This window comes from Lipotes vexillifer, unplaced genomic scaffold, assembly GCF_000442215.2.
Source record: "Lipotes vexillifer unplaced genomic scaffold, Lipotes_vexillifer_v1.1 scaffold583, whole genome shotgun sequence".
Taxonomy (NCBI): domain Eukaryota; kingdom Metazoa; phylum Chordata; class Mammalia; order Artiodactyla; family Lipotidae; genus Lipotes; species Lipotes vexillifer.
In genome coordinates this window covers 1,542,670-1,557,512 of record NW_006784184.1, presented here as the reverse complement: position 1 = coordinate 1,557,512, position 14,843 = coordinate 1,542,670, and the positions used below count along the sequence as shown (strand labels likewise).

At 52.8% G+C, this 14,843-nt stretch overlaps 1 protein-coding gene and 1 pseudogene across 1 annotated transcript in view; one reads left to right on the top strand and one right to left on the bottom strand.

The window, feature by feature from the left end:
- LOC103074507 (iron-sulfur cluster assembly 1 homolog, mitochondrial pseudogene) lies at positions 1-904 on the bottom strand (annotated as a pseudogene).
- A 1,151-nt stretch (positions 905-2,055) lies between these two features.
- Positions 2,056-14,843, top strand: part of ST14 (ST14 transmembrane serine protease matriptase) — a 38,213-nt gene continuing 25,425 nt past the window's right edge. The window contains exon 1 of the mRNA XM_007456582.1: positions 2,056-2,136. Coding sequence (XP_007456644.1) covers positions 2,056-2,136 — 81 coding nt within the window. The remainder of the gene's footprint in view (positions 2,137-14,843) is intronic.

Below are 14,843 nucleotides of genomic sequence, written 5' to 3'. Positions count from 1 at the left end.
TCACATGATTTCTTCAATAAGCCCTAGAGCTCCCACAGCTCTCCTGGGGCCTACAGCCTGAGTAGTCCTGAGGAGTCTAACGTTAATGCTTTCTCCACAGACACACGTTCTTTGAGGGTTTTTTTTTTTTTTGATAAATTTATTTTTATCTATTTATTTTTGGCTGCTCTGGGTCTTCGTTGCTGGGCGTGGGCTTTCTCTAGTTGCAGTGAGCGGGGGCTACTCTTCGTTGTGGTGTGCAGGCTTCTCATTGCGGTGGCTTCTCTTTTTGCGGAGCACCGGCTCTAGGCATGCGGGCTTCAGTAGTTGTGGCGTGTGGGCTCAGTAGTTGTGGTTCGCGGGCTCTAGAGCGCAGGCTCAGTAGTTGTGGCGCACGGGCTTAGTTGCTCCATGGCATGTGGGATCTTCCCGGACCAGGGCTCGAACCTGTGTTCCCTGCATTGGCAGGCGGATTCTTAACCACTACGCCACCAGGGAAGCCCTGATGTTTGGGCTGTTGAACACAAGCTCACTGGATCATTTGTCTTCAACACAGTCCATTTCTGTTCCTAAAAGTATTCACTGTGCTTTCTTGTCGATGAACATGCTGACACCATCTTGAACAACCTCCTCACCAGAGTTTCCCTGTCTTCGTATATTCTAGCAGGTAGCAAAGGCCATTACAGCCCTTGGTTTGGACACCAACTTTCACACCTACGTGTTCAGGCTTATCTTTCAGAAGTTGTTCTATCTTGTTTACTGCTGAAGGGATCAGGGTGAGGGTGGCCCGGGTGGGCTGCCGCTTCCTCTGGCTCACAGCATGGACGGTGGCCCGGACTAACAAAGCCGACATCCTTGCTGCCCTGGCACCCTGGTGCCTCGGGCCAGAGCTTGGGCACCTCAGCCTCTCTGCATGGACAGGGTGGGCACATTCTCCATTTGCTTCTTATACTAATCCAGGCAAAGGGTGATAAGAGCTTGAAGTGGGGTCTTCTGAATGGGGAGGAAAGAGGTGGTACACATCAGCTACTAAAGAGAAAGACTTGCTCAGGTCTGGAACGAATTAGGTATGAGATGCAAGGGGCCTGCAGAGTCAAAGGCGATTCCACGGTTTTGAGCCTAGGAGAACAGTAAGTATTATAAATGGAGAAAACAGTGCAAGATGGCAAGTCTGGGAAGGAAGTTCAGGGCTTGCTGGTTGCAAAGCAGGGGTTTTTATTTTGTTTACTCTTGTTTCCCAGCACCCAGAACAGTGCTTAGCATATAATATGTGCTCAATAATAATTGTTGACGCTGTAACGCCAGTAGAACACAAATGGAGCAGTTCCCAAGCAATTGCAAATGCCCAAGTGGCACTCCTTCACTATGCCAATGCTAGGAAGGCAGATTTACTTACTTGAAGCCACAAGATGAGTTGCCAAGAAAGTGTAGAGAAAAAAAGGAGGAGGCTGAAGAGAGAGCTTTGGGAACCTTGACATTCAGGGGCCAGAAAGTAGGACCGGAATCCAGGGAAGGCGGGCATTTGAGGACGGGATCAATCGGTATCGGATGCTGCAAATGGGTGAGGGAGGCTGGGGACAGGTAAGAGGGTACTGGGTTGAGGAACTCAGGGGGATGCTGGACTCGGCCACAGCGCGGCTCTCCTATTGGCAGAAGAGGCAACTGCTGGCCTGGAGCGAGAGGAGGGCAGTGGCCGGAGCGGGAGTCTGAGCCAGGGGCGGTTCTGGGTTTTGTTTGGGTTTGGAAAGGTTATAACTGAGACCTGGATGTGGAGCAAGGTGGGGACAAATTGAAGATGCAGGGGGGAGGGAGGGAAAGAAACCAAGGTGGGCCTCTAGGAGGCGGCAGGGAGGTCGTCTTCCAGCGGAAAGGGCCACTTCTACTCGAGGAGGAGGGCGGCGGGGGCGGGATTAAGTTTCGCAGCTGTTCGGTCCGCCACACCCTGAAACTACCTGTGCGCGACAGGAAGGGCCTGGCAGAGCCACGGCTGCCGGAGCGCTGGGCCTGAGACCGGAACAGACCCGCGCCACGCCCCGGCCCCGCGGCGATGGCCTGAGCCACACGGCCTCCGGGACCATGAAGAGCGAGCGGGCGCGCAGGGGCACAGGCGGCTCCGGGGGCCTCGGCGCGGGACTCAAGTACACCTCGCGGCCGCAGGTGGGCGAGCGCGGGCGGCGCGGGCGCCTTCGGGGCGGGACGCGCGGGGGTCCGCGGCCGGGGGCCTGGGGGGGCCGGGGACCGGTGGGCCCGGGGGCTGGGGGCCGGGGGTCCCAGGGGGCCGGCAACACCGAGCTTCTCTCGGCCAAGGGAGCCGCTACGCTGCCGGCTTGTGGCCGCGGCGCCGACCCGACAGGTGGAATTTCCTGCTCGGCGGGCTCCCGGCCGGACCTTCGGTTCCAGCCTCGCGGCGCCCGCCCCGGTTCCGGCGGTCCCGCAGTGCCCTGTCCCGGTCCTCCTGCCCCTCGGGCCTTTCCCTGGCCTGAAAGGGGGCTCATCTCGGTCCCTGAAGAATTCCGCGCTGTCCGTGCACATCGGGAAAGGAAGCAGCGGCGCAGGCTCTGAGTGGGTGGTTTGGGCCGGGGAAGGGATGTTTCCAGGGGGCTTTGGAGTCCTAGCGTCCTTGGCCTCTGCCGGAATTTGTTTTTGTCTTGCTGGTCAGAAGGCAATGGAGGACCTGTGCAGAGGGCAACTGGGAGACCAGAGCTTCGGTTGCCATGGAGCCTGGAGCTTAGGACTCCAAGGTGGAGCTTGCTTGGGCTTCTCCGAGGGCGGGGATGGAGCCCTTTGGGAAGGTGACTCTATGAGACAGGATGTGAGAACCTGCGTCTTGAGCTTTTTGGAGACACTGAAGCAGGAAGCTCTCGTTTGGCAGAAAGTACAAGGACATCTTAAAAGATCTTAAAAACAAACATTAAGTCTTACCGTAGAGAGGCGGGAATGGGTTGTTAGCTGCTTTATTGATGGCCACACCTAGGTAGCAGTGCCCAAGCAAAACTAGCAGCCAGGCCTCCAGCTCTCTGCCAGCGGGGGACCCCGGTGTCTTGGAAGGCCCGCACACCGAGTGGGCGCTGAGAGGCAGGGGCTGTTTCAGGAGGGAGCAGTGGATGGTCTGCCTCTCCCTTTCTCCCGGGATCCTGGGGTCAGTAAGCTCCTCTGCTACCCCGCCCTGCAGCCGTTGCTCCCATGCCAGGCCAGATTTTGGAGGTCTCTCAAATCAGTCCCTTTCTCCAAGTGGCATCCTGATTCAGGGAGCTTGCAGAAGGCCAGATTCTGGGGCTTCCGTGGTTCCCTGAACCACAAACAGCAACTGAGTCTGGGCACTCTTGTTTTCTCCACTTTTCCACCCCCTTTGCGGAAGGAAGTGTGGACTCAGCAGCCAGTCTGGAGGCTGGGGTCTGTGTTCCCACTGAGTGTCTGCCCTGCTGGAGGTGGATGCAGCTGGGTGGCCAGCTTCTGTGGCTTCTGTTTCCTTTCTGTAATTGCCGTGTTTGTGAATCCCTGATAATTGCCTATTGGGGCTCTGGACTCCTGCCTCCTCAGCAGAGGGCCTGCTGTTTGGTGTTTGTTATTTCAGGACTGTTTTTCTTCCCTCCCTCCACATCACTTGTTTTTTCTCACTTCCCTTCCTGGGACTGCCTCCCGCTGACACTGGGAGAGCTGGGTCTTCCTGGACTCGCCTCTCACTGCCCACACTCCACACTGTCCTCCGGGCTCCCACAGGGCTCCCACCCGTCAGCCCTTGCTTCCTTCCCCCTTGGTCCCTCCTCATTTCTCACCTGCCGTGAAGCTCATCCATTCTCCTCTGGGCTCTTCCTTCCACTCCGTTTCTGCCATTTTCCCCCGCATGGGTCACTCTGTCTTTTCTCCTGTCAAGCTCCGTTGAACCCACTCTGTACCTCGTCCTGAGCTGGGCTCTCAAAGACAAATAAGATATGGTTGTTTCCCTTAAGGAGCTTACCCTCTTGAGAGCCACGCTAAGAGCTGTGTGTGAACATTAGACGTGACTCACTGTCCCGAAGAAAGTAGCCTGCTGTGCCCAAAGCTCCTTTCTGTCTCTCCAGGAAGTCTTCAGATGTGCCTCTCCACTCCGTGCTTTCCCAGAGCTCTCAGCCCCTGGATCACCCTGCAGTGTTTGCAGTCAGGGTCTGCAGACTCTCCCTTGACTCGTCTTCTGACTGGGAGGGGCAGCTGCTGTCCCTGGGTTTGTCCTCGGCATTAGCAGAGCCTGGCTGGGTCCTGCTGGGCCTCACACGACACTGCTGCGTTTGAGTTTCTTGCTCCTGGCCTCTTCCATCCCTGCACAGCTGGAGAAGGATTCTGTTTGGTGGTGCTTGTACCTGGCTGCCTCCTTCCCACGGCTGATGACTCTGGCCCCGGCCCCACTTCCACTTGTTCTTATTTAGTGGGAAGTGGTCACCTGTGTGTTCCCCATCGTCTCCGGAGCCCTCATGTACGTGTTGTGTCTGGGGACTGTGTGAGCCCTGCCTGCGTGAGAGCAGGGGCACAGATGCCAGTTATTGTGGCTGTTAACGAGAAGTGGGAAGCCTGCCTCACCGGGTGTCCTGGCCCCTGCTGAGCCTTTGATGGTGGCTAGGAAGCTGCTTTGAAGGAGCTCTTGGTTCCTGCTCAAGTCAGCATTGCCCTGGGTAAGACTCAGTATCTCCTCGGCAAGCAGAGACCAGGATTGAGAAGTCAGATGTGGTGGGATCAAAATCAGAGGTCATAGGGGCCAGGCTGTGCAGCTCTGGCTATTCAGAGTCTCATCGCTTTGTTAATTGGTCAAACATTCACTCATTCACATAATAGCCATTTATTAGGTGCCCATCGATGAGCATGTGCCAGGTGCTGGGTAATAGCCCTGAGAAGGAGCCCAGTCACACAGTCCCTGCCCTCAGGGAGTTGAGTTCTGCATGGTAAGGACTGGGTTCTGGAGAAGCCTGCGGGCCGCTTAGGAGGGATGTCTAACCCAGGCTCGAAGCGCAGGGCGGCGGCGGGGGTGGGGGTGGGAGGCGGGGTGAATTGTGGCCAGAGCCATCTGTGATGTGGTGACAGGAGTAGCCAACATGGAGCCAAGACCTGGTGCTGCCGCTTTCCGCCAGGTGATCTCAGAGATGTTACCTAATCTCTATGCCTCAGTTTCTGTGGCTATAAAATGGGGATGATATATATGTTACAGGTTTTTTGCAAAGATTAAAGGGGATGCTTTACATGAAAGCCCTTTATAAGTTGCAGCCTGGTGTACAAATCACACAGTTTGAATTTCTGAGTTGGAAAAGCCTCAAGACAAACTGTAAGGTGATGTCGAATCAGCAGGATGCATGGGAAGAGGCTGAGAACCCAGGTTGTCAGGAGGCTAACTGCGCAGATATGCGGCCTACCTGCCGAACACAGGGAATGTCTTCGAGGGGTGCTGGGGAGTAGCATCCCAGCCATGGGAACCCTCTTCACTTTTCATTTCTCTCCCTTTACTTGGCGTCTGTGAGGAAGGTCCTCCTGTGAAAGGGAAATGGATGCTAAGACCGGCTACACATCCCTTTCTTCCTCCTACCACACAAAACAGAACTTCAAGCACTTCGTCCTTTCTCGGTTCTTTGAGCCTGTGCTGGCCTCTCCGGAAGGGGAAGGCCCCGTGCTGGGAGGTGCGTGCAGGGGTGAGGAGAGAGCCGGGGCGCTGGTAAGCAGCGCGAACTAAGACTGAGACCTGGGTGCTGTGAATGGACAGGAAGCCTGCGGGCCTTATAACACCCTTCCCTCCACCTCGGTCCTGGGAAGACCTGGAAATCCGTGGCCCTCGTTTAGGACACGGGAAAACTGAGGGTAAGAGAAGACAACACTAGCTTGACAGCTGCCCAAGGAGGAAGCCCACGTCACCTGCTACCCCTGGGAATCACCCGGGCGTGGGTCTGTCCAGAGCCGGCTCCTTGGTGAAGGCGCATCTCATCACAGGCTTCCCAACCTGGGCCTCTCACTGCTAGCTGCGGCCTGTGGCCGCCGTGGTTCTGGAGTCCCCTGCTGCCAGCTCGTTCTCTGGCCTGTGGTTCTGCCCAGGCTGTTGGCTCCTGTCTCTCCTAAGAGAGAAAGTCTGTTCTTGGAAGAGGAGTGCGGTGTGACAAGCCCCCAAGGAGCCCAGATCCCAAAGATGTGGCTTCTGACCTTGCGCACTGGCTACTACTGGAGTGTTAAGAGTATGGATAATCATCGCTGAGTTTATTGAGCATGTACCGTGTATGGGTATTGTACCTCTTAGAGTAAGTCTATTATTATTATCCTTTTATAGGTGAGGAAAGTGTAGCACAGAGAGGCTAAGTAACTTGCCTAAGGTCACAGAGGGAAACAGTGGTGAGATCAGGATTTGAACTCAGGCAGTCTGGCTTTACTATATTCTATTTGGACTGCTGCAGTGCAAGGCGGGGCTGGCAGCCCAGTGGGCTCAGGAAGGGGAGAATTACTAAGGGTAAGATTTGGTTTGATTTTGTAAGAAAATGGATTTTCTCTACTTGGGATTTTCTGAAATGCCTGGGGCTTAGCACATTTATAATAACCATTTGGTAGTATAGAAATGAGAAATGGGAACTTCCAAGATTCTCATGGAATTCTCACCCTGGCTGGCAGAGGTGAGAAGGGTATTTGGGGTTTGCTCAGAGCTCATGGGCAGTAATTGCCCTTTTTTCTTTGCTAAGAACTTTTTTTTCTTTCTTCTTTTTTTTTTAAAATATTTATTTATTTATGTATTTGGCTGCACTGGGTCTTAGTTGTGGCACGTGGGATCTTTAGTTGCAGCATGTGGGATCTATTTACCTGACCAGGGATCGAACCCGGGCCCCCTGCATTGGGAGCATGGAGTCTTAACCACTGAGCCGCCAGGGAAGTCCCACTAAGAACTTTTCTAGAAGCAGATTCCTATGAAAATTCTGTCTTGGAATCTCATATTTTCAGAATTTGCTTATTCTGTCCAGGCTTAGCAACAGAACCTTTGGAACCCTTGTGATAGTTGGCTAACTGGTCAGAATCTTGGATCCTTTGTCTCTCTGAGTTAGTTGGTGGTGATGATGGTGAAAAGATGGAGAAGAATATGGTGATAATCATTGCTGCCTGTCACTAAATATGAGGACTTCAATTTATTCTCTTTCTTTATCCTCACAGCAGCTATACGCGAAAAACGCCTAGTTTACAGATGACAACACTGAGATTCAGAGGGCTTGCGTAATGGCCCAAAGGCAGAGGCACAGCAAGAGTTCAAACCTAGATCTGTGCACCTTCAAAGCTTATAGCCTTAACCTCAAAGCCATTGTACAGTTGTATTCCAAAGACAGGGTGATTGATGCACATCCCCAGCAAAATCCTAGAACACATCGTTCAACAGGGTACTGAGAACCAGGTGCCAACACGAATCCACTAAAGACTCTCACACCAAACTCGTCCGGTTTCTCCTCTTAATGAGGTTACTCGCCTGGTAGACCAGGAGACTGGCTGGAGATGGGGTTTCAACAGGCTTTGAGAAATGTAGCTTTGTTTTTACTACACACACAATTAAAAATCATAATGGGACTCATCAGGTTGTTTACGTTTTGCATGACTCTTTCCAATCTTTGCCACATGCTTGGGTTTTATCCAGTGTGTTGCTGTACATGTACTGTTTATGTTCTGGAAGGCATATCAGCCTCCTATCTGCTGGTCAGGCTGGAGGGCCAGAGTCTGGTCTGGAGGGTGGTGTCTGGCTGAGCAGCTGGGCCTACGAGGGTCCCCTCGTGCATCCAAGTCCTTTGGGGCGGTGGCCTTGGGGCTGCCCCTGATTCCCTCCTGTGTCATTTACCTTTTTATAAATTAATTAATTTTATTTATTTATTTTTGGCTGCGTTGGGTCTTCGTTGCTGTGCGGGGCTTTCTCTAGTTGCGGCGAGCGGGGGCTACTCTTCATTGTGGAGCGCGGGCTTCTCATTGCGGTGGCTTCTCTTGTTGCGGAGCCCGGGCTCTAGGTATGTGGGCTTCAGTAGTTGTGGCACATAGGCTCAGCAGTTGTGGCGCACGGGCTTAGTTGCTCCGCAGTATGTGGGATCTTCCCGGACCAGGGCTCGAACCCGTGTCCCCTGTGTTGGCAGGCGGATTCTTAACCACTGCGCCACCAGGGAAGCCCTGTGTCATTTCTTATCTAGTAACAACTCTGATGAAGTCTTGGAGGTTTGCTTCTCAGCTCTGTCGATGATACCCTAGTGGGAGGGAAAGGCCAATACCTCGGATGATTTAATCATGAGTCAGAAGGACCTAGGCTGCCTGCAGGAGAGACTGCTGAGAATAGCACTGTGTCCGGCTGCCTTATGGGTAAGAGCACCGCCCTGACAGCAGACCCAAAACCTCCACCCTCCCACAGCTGGGACGTGAGGGGCCTGAGGAGTGAACGGCACCGCAGCAGATCCAGAAGTTTGAGTTGACGAAGCCAGGCATGTAAAATGTAAAGTAAAAAATTTTCCCCCTCTCCGATATTTTTATTCGTTTATACTATTTATTTTGGCTGCACCCACGAGGCATGCGGGATCTTAGTTCCCGGACCAGGGATTGAACCCAGGCCCTCAGCAATGAAAACGTGGAGTCCTAACCACTGGACCGCCAGGGAATTCCCTAGAGAGGCATTTTAATAACTTGGTATTGCCTATGCATATTTTCTTTAAAAAGCTGCTTTCTTTTTTCTGATTATTAAAGTTAGGAAAGGACTTTTTAAAGTTTTAAAAGTTGAGCAATACAGAAATACACACAGTGAAATTCCTCTGAAATTCTCTTCCCCAGGTTTTTTGTTGGTTTTTTTTTTTGCGATATGCGGGCCTCTCACTGTTGTGGCCTCTCCCGCCGTGGAGCACAGGCTCCCGACGCGCTGGCTCAGCGGCCATGGTTCACGGGCCCAGCAGCTCCGCGGCATGTGGGATCTTCCCGGACCGGGGCACGAACCTGCGTCCCCTGCATCGGCAGGCGGACTCTCAACCACTGCGCCACCAGGGAAGCCCTCTTCCCCAGGTTTTATAACCACTATAAATAGTTTGGTTTCTATTATCCCACAGTCTTCTATGCATGAACTAATACTTATGTGGATATTAATATATATGCGTACATGTATTCTTCCCCAAATGGAATCATGATGTCATTCCTATTCTGCAGCTAAAGACATGGTTGTAATGAATTAATTCATCACACGTTTATTACAAATCTTAACCCATGCTAAGATTGTGGAGCAAGACACAGCCCCCTCTCCACTCCCCCATCCTTAAGGAGCAGATGGTTGACTTTGAGAGACTGAGAGACTGGGATGCGGGTATGTTTGGGGTGATAGGGAAACTGGAGGCTGTCACCCCACTAAAATGGTGGGGCAGGGGCTTTCCTTGGGAGCATCTCAGAGGAGACACCTAAGCTGGGACCGCTCTTGCTGTGTAAACTTTCATCAGGTGGATCTGTCATTCTGTATTATTATTATTTTATTTGTATTATTTGTGTGTGCTAATTGACTGTGTTATTGGACAATTAATGGAAACGGAGCGATGGGGATAAGGGAGGAAATTGACGGACAGCCCTCATGGGGACCTTGCTGGTCAGGCCCCGTTTGGATTATGCTGTGGAATTCTGGGTTCCACGTCTTAACGGGAATGTTGCTGCTGTGCAGATGGCCAGAGGTTCAGAAAACACTTTGAACCGTTGTTGAGCATTTTAGCCAGAGAAAGAGCAGACCCAGCAGAGTATTTCAGGAGCCTCCCTGAGCTGGAGGAATTAGGCTGGTTCTATCGCAATGCTAATGTGCAGGGCTATTGTGATGCCGATCACCCTCGGGGGAAGGGAGAACTTTGTCACGCTGGCCCTAACTGAAAATACTCTTTGCCCCAGAAAGGGCGGCCCTGGGAGGACGGGAGATGCAATGACATCTAAACTGTTTCAGCTCTAAGAATCCGATTCCAAGGACATAGTTCTCTCCTCTCTCCCGTCCTTTAACTTCTGTGCACCGGTTGTAATTGTGGACTGGGGCCTCCAGGCGCCCTCCCTGGCGACAGCGGGGCTTTCTTGTTTGCATATTCAGTGCTTTCTCCCAAACAGCTAGATTTGTAGCGGAGTGAACATTCCTGGGAGCTACTGAAAAGGTGGAAGAGGCGTTTCTGAATGTAGTCAATTCCTGGAGGCTGGTGTGCTTGGGGTGTTTCCAGTAACTTCTGCAGATCCCTGGGTCCAGCAAGGCAGCTGTTAAAAAAAGGCTAAAAGGTACTGTGGAATACTACTCAGCAATAAAAAGGAGCAAAGCATTGATGCATGATGCTCCAGGGAATCTTGCTGAGTGAAAAAAGCCAGCAATCCCAAAAGATTCTATACTGGATGATCCATTTATATAACATTTAAAAAATAATAATAAATTTATTTATTTATTTATAGCTGCATTGGGTCTTCAAGGCTGCACGCAGGCTTTCTCTGGTTGCAGCGAGCAGGGGCTACTCTTCATTGCTGTGCGCGGGCTTCTCATTACGGTGGCTTCTCTTGTTGCAGAGCACGGGCTCTAGAGCGCAGGTTCAGTAGTTGTGGACCGCGGGCTTAGTTGCTCCGCGGCATGTGGGATCTTCCCGGACGAGGGATTATCTAACATTTTTGAAAGGACAGTTTTAGGCTAATGGCTGGGGAGCAGAAGGGAAGTGGGTATGGTTGCAGAAGGGCAGTGGGAGGGATCCTTGCGTTGGAACTGTTCAGAATCTTGACACTTGGTAATTACAGGAACATACACCAGTGATTAAATCGTATGGAACTTAATAGTTACACACAAAAGAGTACAAGTAAAATGGGAACTCTGAATCAGATCTGTGGGTTGTTTCAATATTGTGGTGTTATAATGTAGTCTTACAAGATGTTACCACTGAGGGAAACTGGGCAGAGTGTACATGGATATTGGTATTATTTCTTACAACTGCATTTGGATTTACAGTGATCTCAACAAGAATGTCAATCGCTAGAAAAAGCACTAGCCCATGAAATTGGAATGTGGGCTCGGTGAAAAGTCAAGAAGGATGGAAAGGAGTTACACGGTGCTGCCTTTATCTCTGTCTTGTTTAGTTTCTTTCTTGTTTAGTTTCTTGTTTCTTAGTTTCTTAGTCTTGTTTCTTGGTTCCATGTTTAGTTTCTTTCTGGTTTAGCTTCTGGGGGAACCTGCCTGCTTGTGCCCCTGCGGGCAGATACTTCTGTTCCCGGTCAGGTGACTGGAGCGGGAGAAAGGTGGGTGTGGCTGCCCCAGGAAGATGGTCTCTGGCCAGAAAGGACAGGGCAGGTGCAAAGTTTGTGGGATCAAAGAGACTGGCTGGGTTTGGGGGTGCTGCTCTGTTCCACAATCTTGGAGCCCATCTGAGATGGAATTCTCTGGTTGGAATTACAAAAGAGGTTGTGCCCTGGGGGATCATTTAACTGAGGGCTGGGAGAGGGTGAGACCGGGAGGGCCTAAACTTAGATGCCTCGGTATCGGTATCGGGTATAACAGGTGGCCGGGCTGGCTGACACCAGAGAGCTTGGGGGGCTATCAGCAGATCCCTGGGGTGTGGACTGAGCATTCTCTCCCCTTCTAGGGGTGCACACAGGTCTGGAAAGTTGCCTGGGTCCTGGCACCTGCCTTGGGTAGGCTACCTAATTCTGGCTAGGAAGAGAGAAGTCCTTCAGCCCATCAATCAGTCAGGTTCTAACCCTGCGCAAGGTCAGGGGAAGCCGGTACGGGGTAGAGAGGCAGTACAAAGAGGAAGGTGGGGCAGCCTGGCCCCCTAGGACTGCCTGTCCGCTCTCTGTGGCTGGGGGGTATCATTGATGCCAAGGGTCTGAGGGAGGTGAGGTCCCAGGGAGAGAGACTGTGGACCAGGGTGGTCCTTGGACACTTCCTGGAGGGGCTTGGCCCTGGGCTGTGTCCTCAGGGACAGGCTGGGCTTGGGAGGTGGTGACAGGAGCAGAGCCTTTCAGAGTGGCAGGATGGTGCCAGCCTCCTGCTTCCTTATGGCTTTGGGGGCCTCCTGGCTGGGGTCAAGGTTAGCACCCCCAGACCAGTGTTGAAGGGGTGGAAATCCACCAACTCCAACCCCTCATAAAAGAAAGAGGCTTGTATCCACGGAGTCTGGTTGCAGGTGGTGTGGTGCCAGTGCCACAGTGGTATAGGTGGGGGGCGGGGCCCTGGGCAGTGCCAGGAATCGGGAGGGGACACAGACATGAAACCTGCAGGAGCTTGACGCTGGCTGGCAGAGAACCACCGGGTCCCGGGCCGACAGTGCCCGCGTTGGCTGAGTCAGCCCCCTGGGACTTTCCGTCCCGCTCTGACCAGGTGTGCAGAGTTTGGGGTTATTTAATTTCCTTCAGTGGGAGCTATTGGCTCTGGGTCAGCTTTCTGTTCTCCTTAGACTCACAGATCTGCAGGTAATTCTGGATCCTCCTTAAGGCCCCGCAGCCTCACCCATTTTCAGGCAGGTCCTTATTCGGGTGGGGCAGCTGAGGACAGTGACGAGGTTGAAGGGGAGGGGTGAGAGGGTCAAGCAACAAGAAGGCCGAGGGTCTTGGGAGTCTGTCACCAGCTGACCGGCCTTGGCTGGCAGAGTGTGTCCGCAGAAACCTGCTGGCAGCCTCCGGGGTTTCTGGATGGTGCTTATAACCTATTGTGGGGAGGTCCTGGGTGCAGAAGCCAAGTCCAGCCCCTTTGCGCAGGTACCTTGCATCCCAGGCGGTTGCTTAAAATAGGCTGACTGAAACTGACACGACCCAGCTGGCTCCTCTCACTGTGGCGGGCGGTGGGTGAGCCGGGCCAGCAGCCTCCTGGGAAGGGTAGGCGGCAGTGTATTCTCACAGGCTAGTTCCCAAGAATGACCTGGGACACAGGTTAGACTTGCGGACCCCAGGGCTCTGCTCCTGCCGTGCTGCATTAGGATCTCCAGGGAGAGGGGCTGGGGAATGTGGATGCTGAGCAAGCGCTGTGCTTCTTTTATTTATTTTTTATCGGTATTTTTCATGGCTAGGCAAGTCTGGAGTATGCTGGAGTGGTACGATCAATGGGAGCTTCCTGTTTCTTGAGAATCTGGCTTCTTTTGGGATCAGATGCCCCGGGCTGGTGAGTGGGTGGATTCCGACATGGGTTTCTTTTCCCTTCTTTGTTGCTTCAATCATCCTGTGATGAGCAAATCAAGTATCCTTTCTGTGCTCATCATTTTGCTGGGCCAGGACTGCAGTGGCCACAGGATAGGTGAAGTCCCCACCCTTGGGAGCCTGCATATTGGCTGCACGCTGCCCACAGCCTCTTGAATTTTTTTGTGGGTGCTGACTTAACTGGAGAGAGTCCATCTAAGTACAGGGTCCCTTCATAGCCAGCAGCTTGAAGAAGGGGCCTTTCTCCAGTTTCACCCCTGGTATCTCAGTGCTACGCGTTGTACTGTTCTCAGCATCTCCCAGGATGACAAATGCAGTGTTAAGTTTTGGAATACACTCCTTGCTCTGTCGTCTCCGGTGGCCTTGAGCCCATGCTGAGTTTCTGGGGACTCTGGCCAGGGTCTGATTGGAAATGGCATCGGGGAGCGGCCATGACAGTCACGCTGGCTTTGTCTTTCCTCTTGAAAAGAAAAGCATCTTCGAAGTGCCATGGAATTGGCCCTCACCTTGGAAAACCATTGCAGGTGCTGAGACTGTGCTTTCTTGCTTGAACCATCTCAGGGATATTTTATGGTCCTCATGACCATGGTGGCGGGATGACATCATGGAATTGAAATCCATCCCAGCTGGTGGTGGGTACACCGAGTCACGGAACCGGTGAGTGAAGAGCGCCTGCCACCAGTCCACGGCAGAGCTGGGAGTGGCACATGAAGCCAGCCACCCTCGTCTTCGTCTCAGGTCGGTGTCTCCAGCCAGTGACATCACCTCTGCCCCTTGACCTTGATCCTCAGCTGCAGAAGCACATCACCAGACGTCACGTGAGGGCCTTTTGGGGCCCCTCCCAGGACTCTCGGCCGCCTCCTCAGTCTTCAGCTTCATCCCCTGCCTTCCCGGCAAATCACACCCAACCTTGGCCAAATGAGGAACAGTCTTTAAAAGGAGAGCCTGGCATGAAGATTTCTTTCTTCTCCGTCTGCTTCGACTGAAATCTCGTGCAGATTTTTAGATAGTTAGTATTGTTTTTGCTATTTATGCACGTGAACACTTACCAGTAGCTTTTCTACCATGAGGACCGCACTGAGCTGCCAATGCCACCTTCCGGCTTTGGATCTGCTGGTCCCCGGAGCCAGTGGGAGAGTGGGCCCTGGTGAGCGAGTGGCCGGTGCCAGGCCATCAGTGTGCACTTGGGGAACCAGGTAAAGGGTCCTCGCCAGCATGAGGACTCTGTGGTTGACTTGGACACAGTTTTGCTTGCTAAGCATTTAGCTTTCAGCCCTGGTGAGTTTCGTACTTAACAGGAGTAGGGTGACCGCAAAGGTCTCTCCTATAGCATCAGATAAAATATGCCTTTTCCTTTTTACCTTCTATAAATTAGTGTTTTGGACAACCACTGACCTTGGGGAGGATAGGCATCATTTGTACTGGTGTGCTTAAACCATCAGAAAATATGATAGTTTCCAGGGCTTATATGTCTCCCCTCCTGGATTTTTGGTACTCCCTCTATCCCTCCAGGAAGTTGGGTGGGGATTGTGGTGATCTGATTTGCCCCTGCACCCCACCCCTTGGGTTCTCCCACTTTGTCCCTTTGGGGCTTCACTCTGTGTGCACCCCTGATGTCTGTCTGTCCTCCAGGAAGTCATCCCTTGCTCTCTTGTCTGAGCTGGCCTTGAGCCAAGATCTAACTCGAGCTGGCCGGGGAGAAGAGGCCATGAGAGTTGCATGGCCTCTGTTTGTGGTAGGCC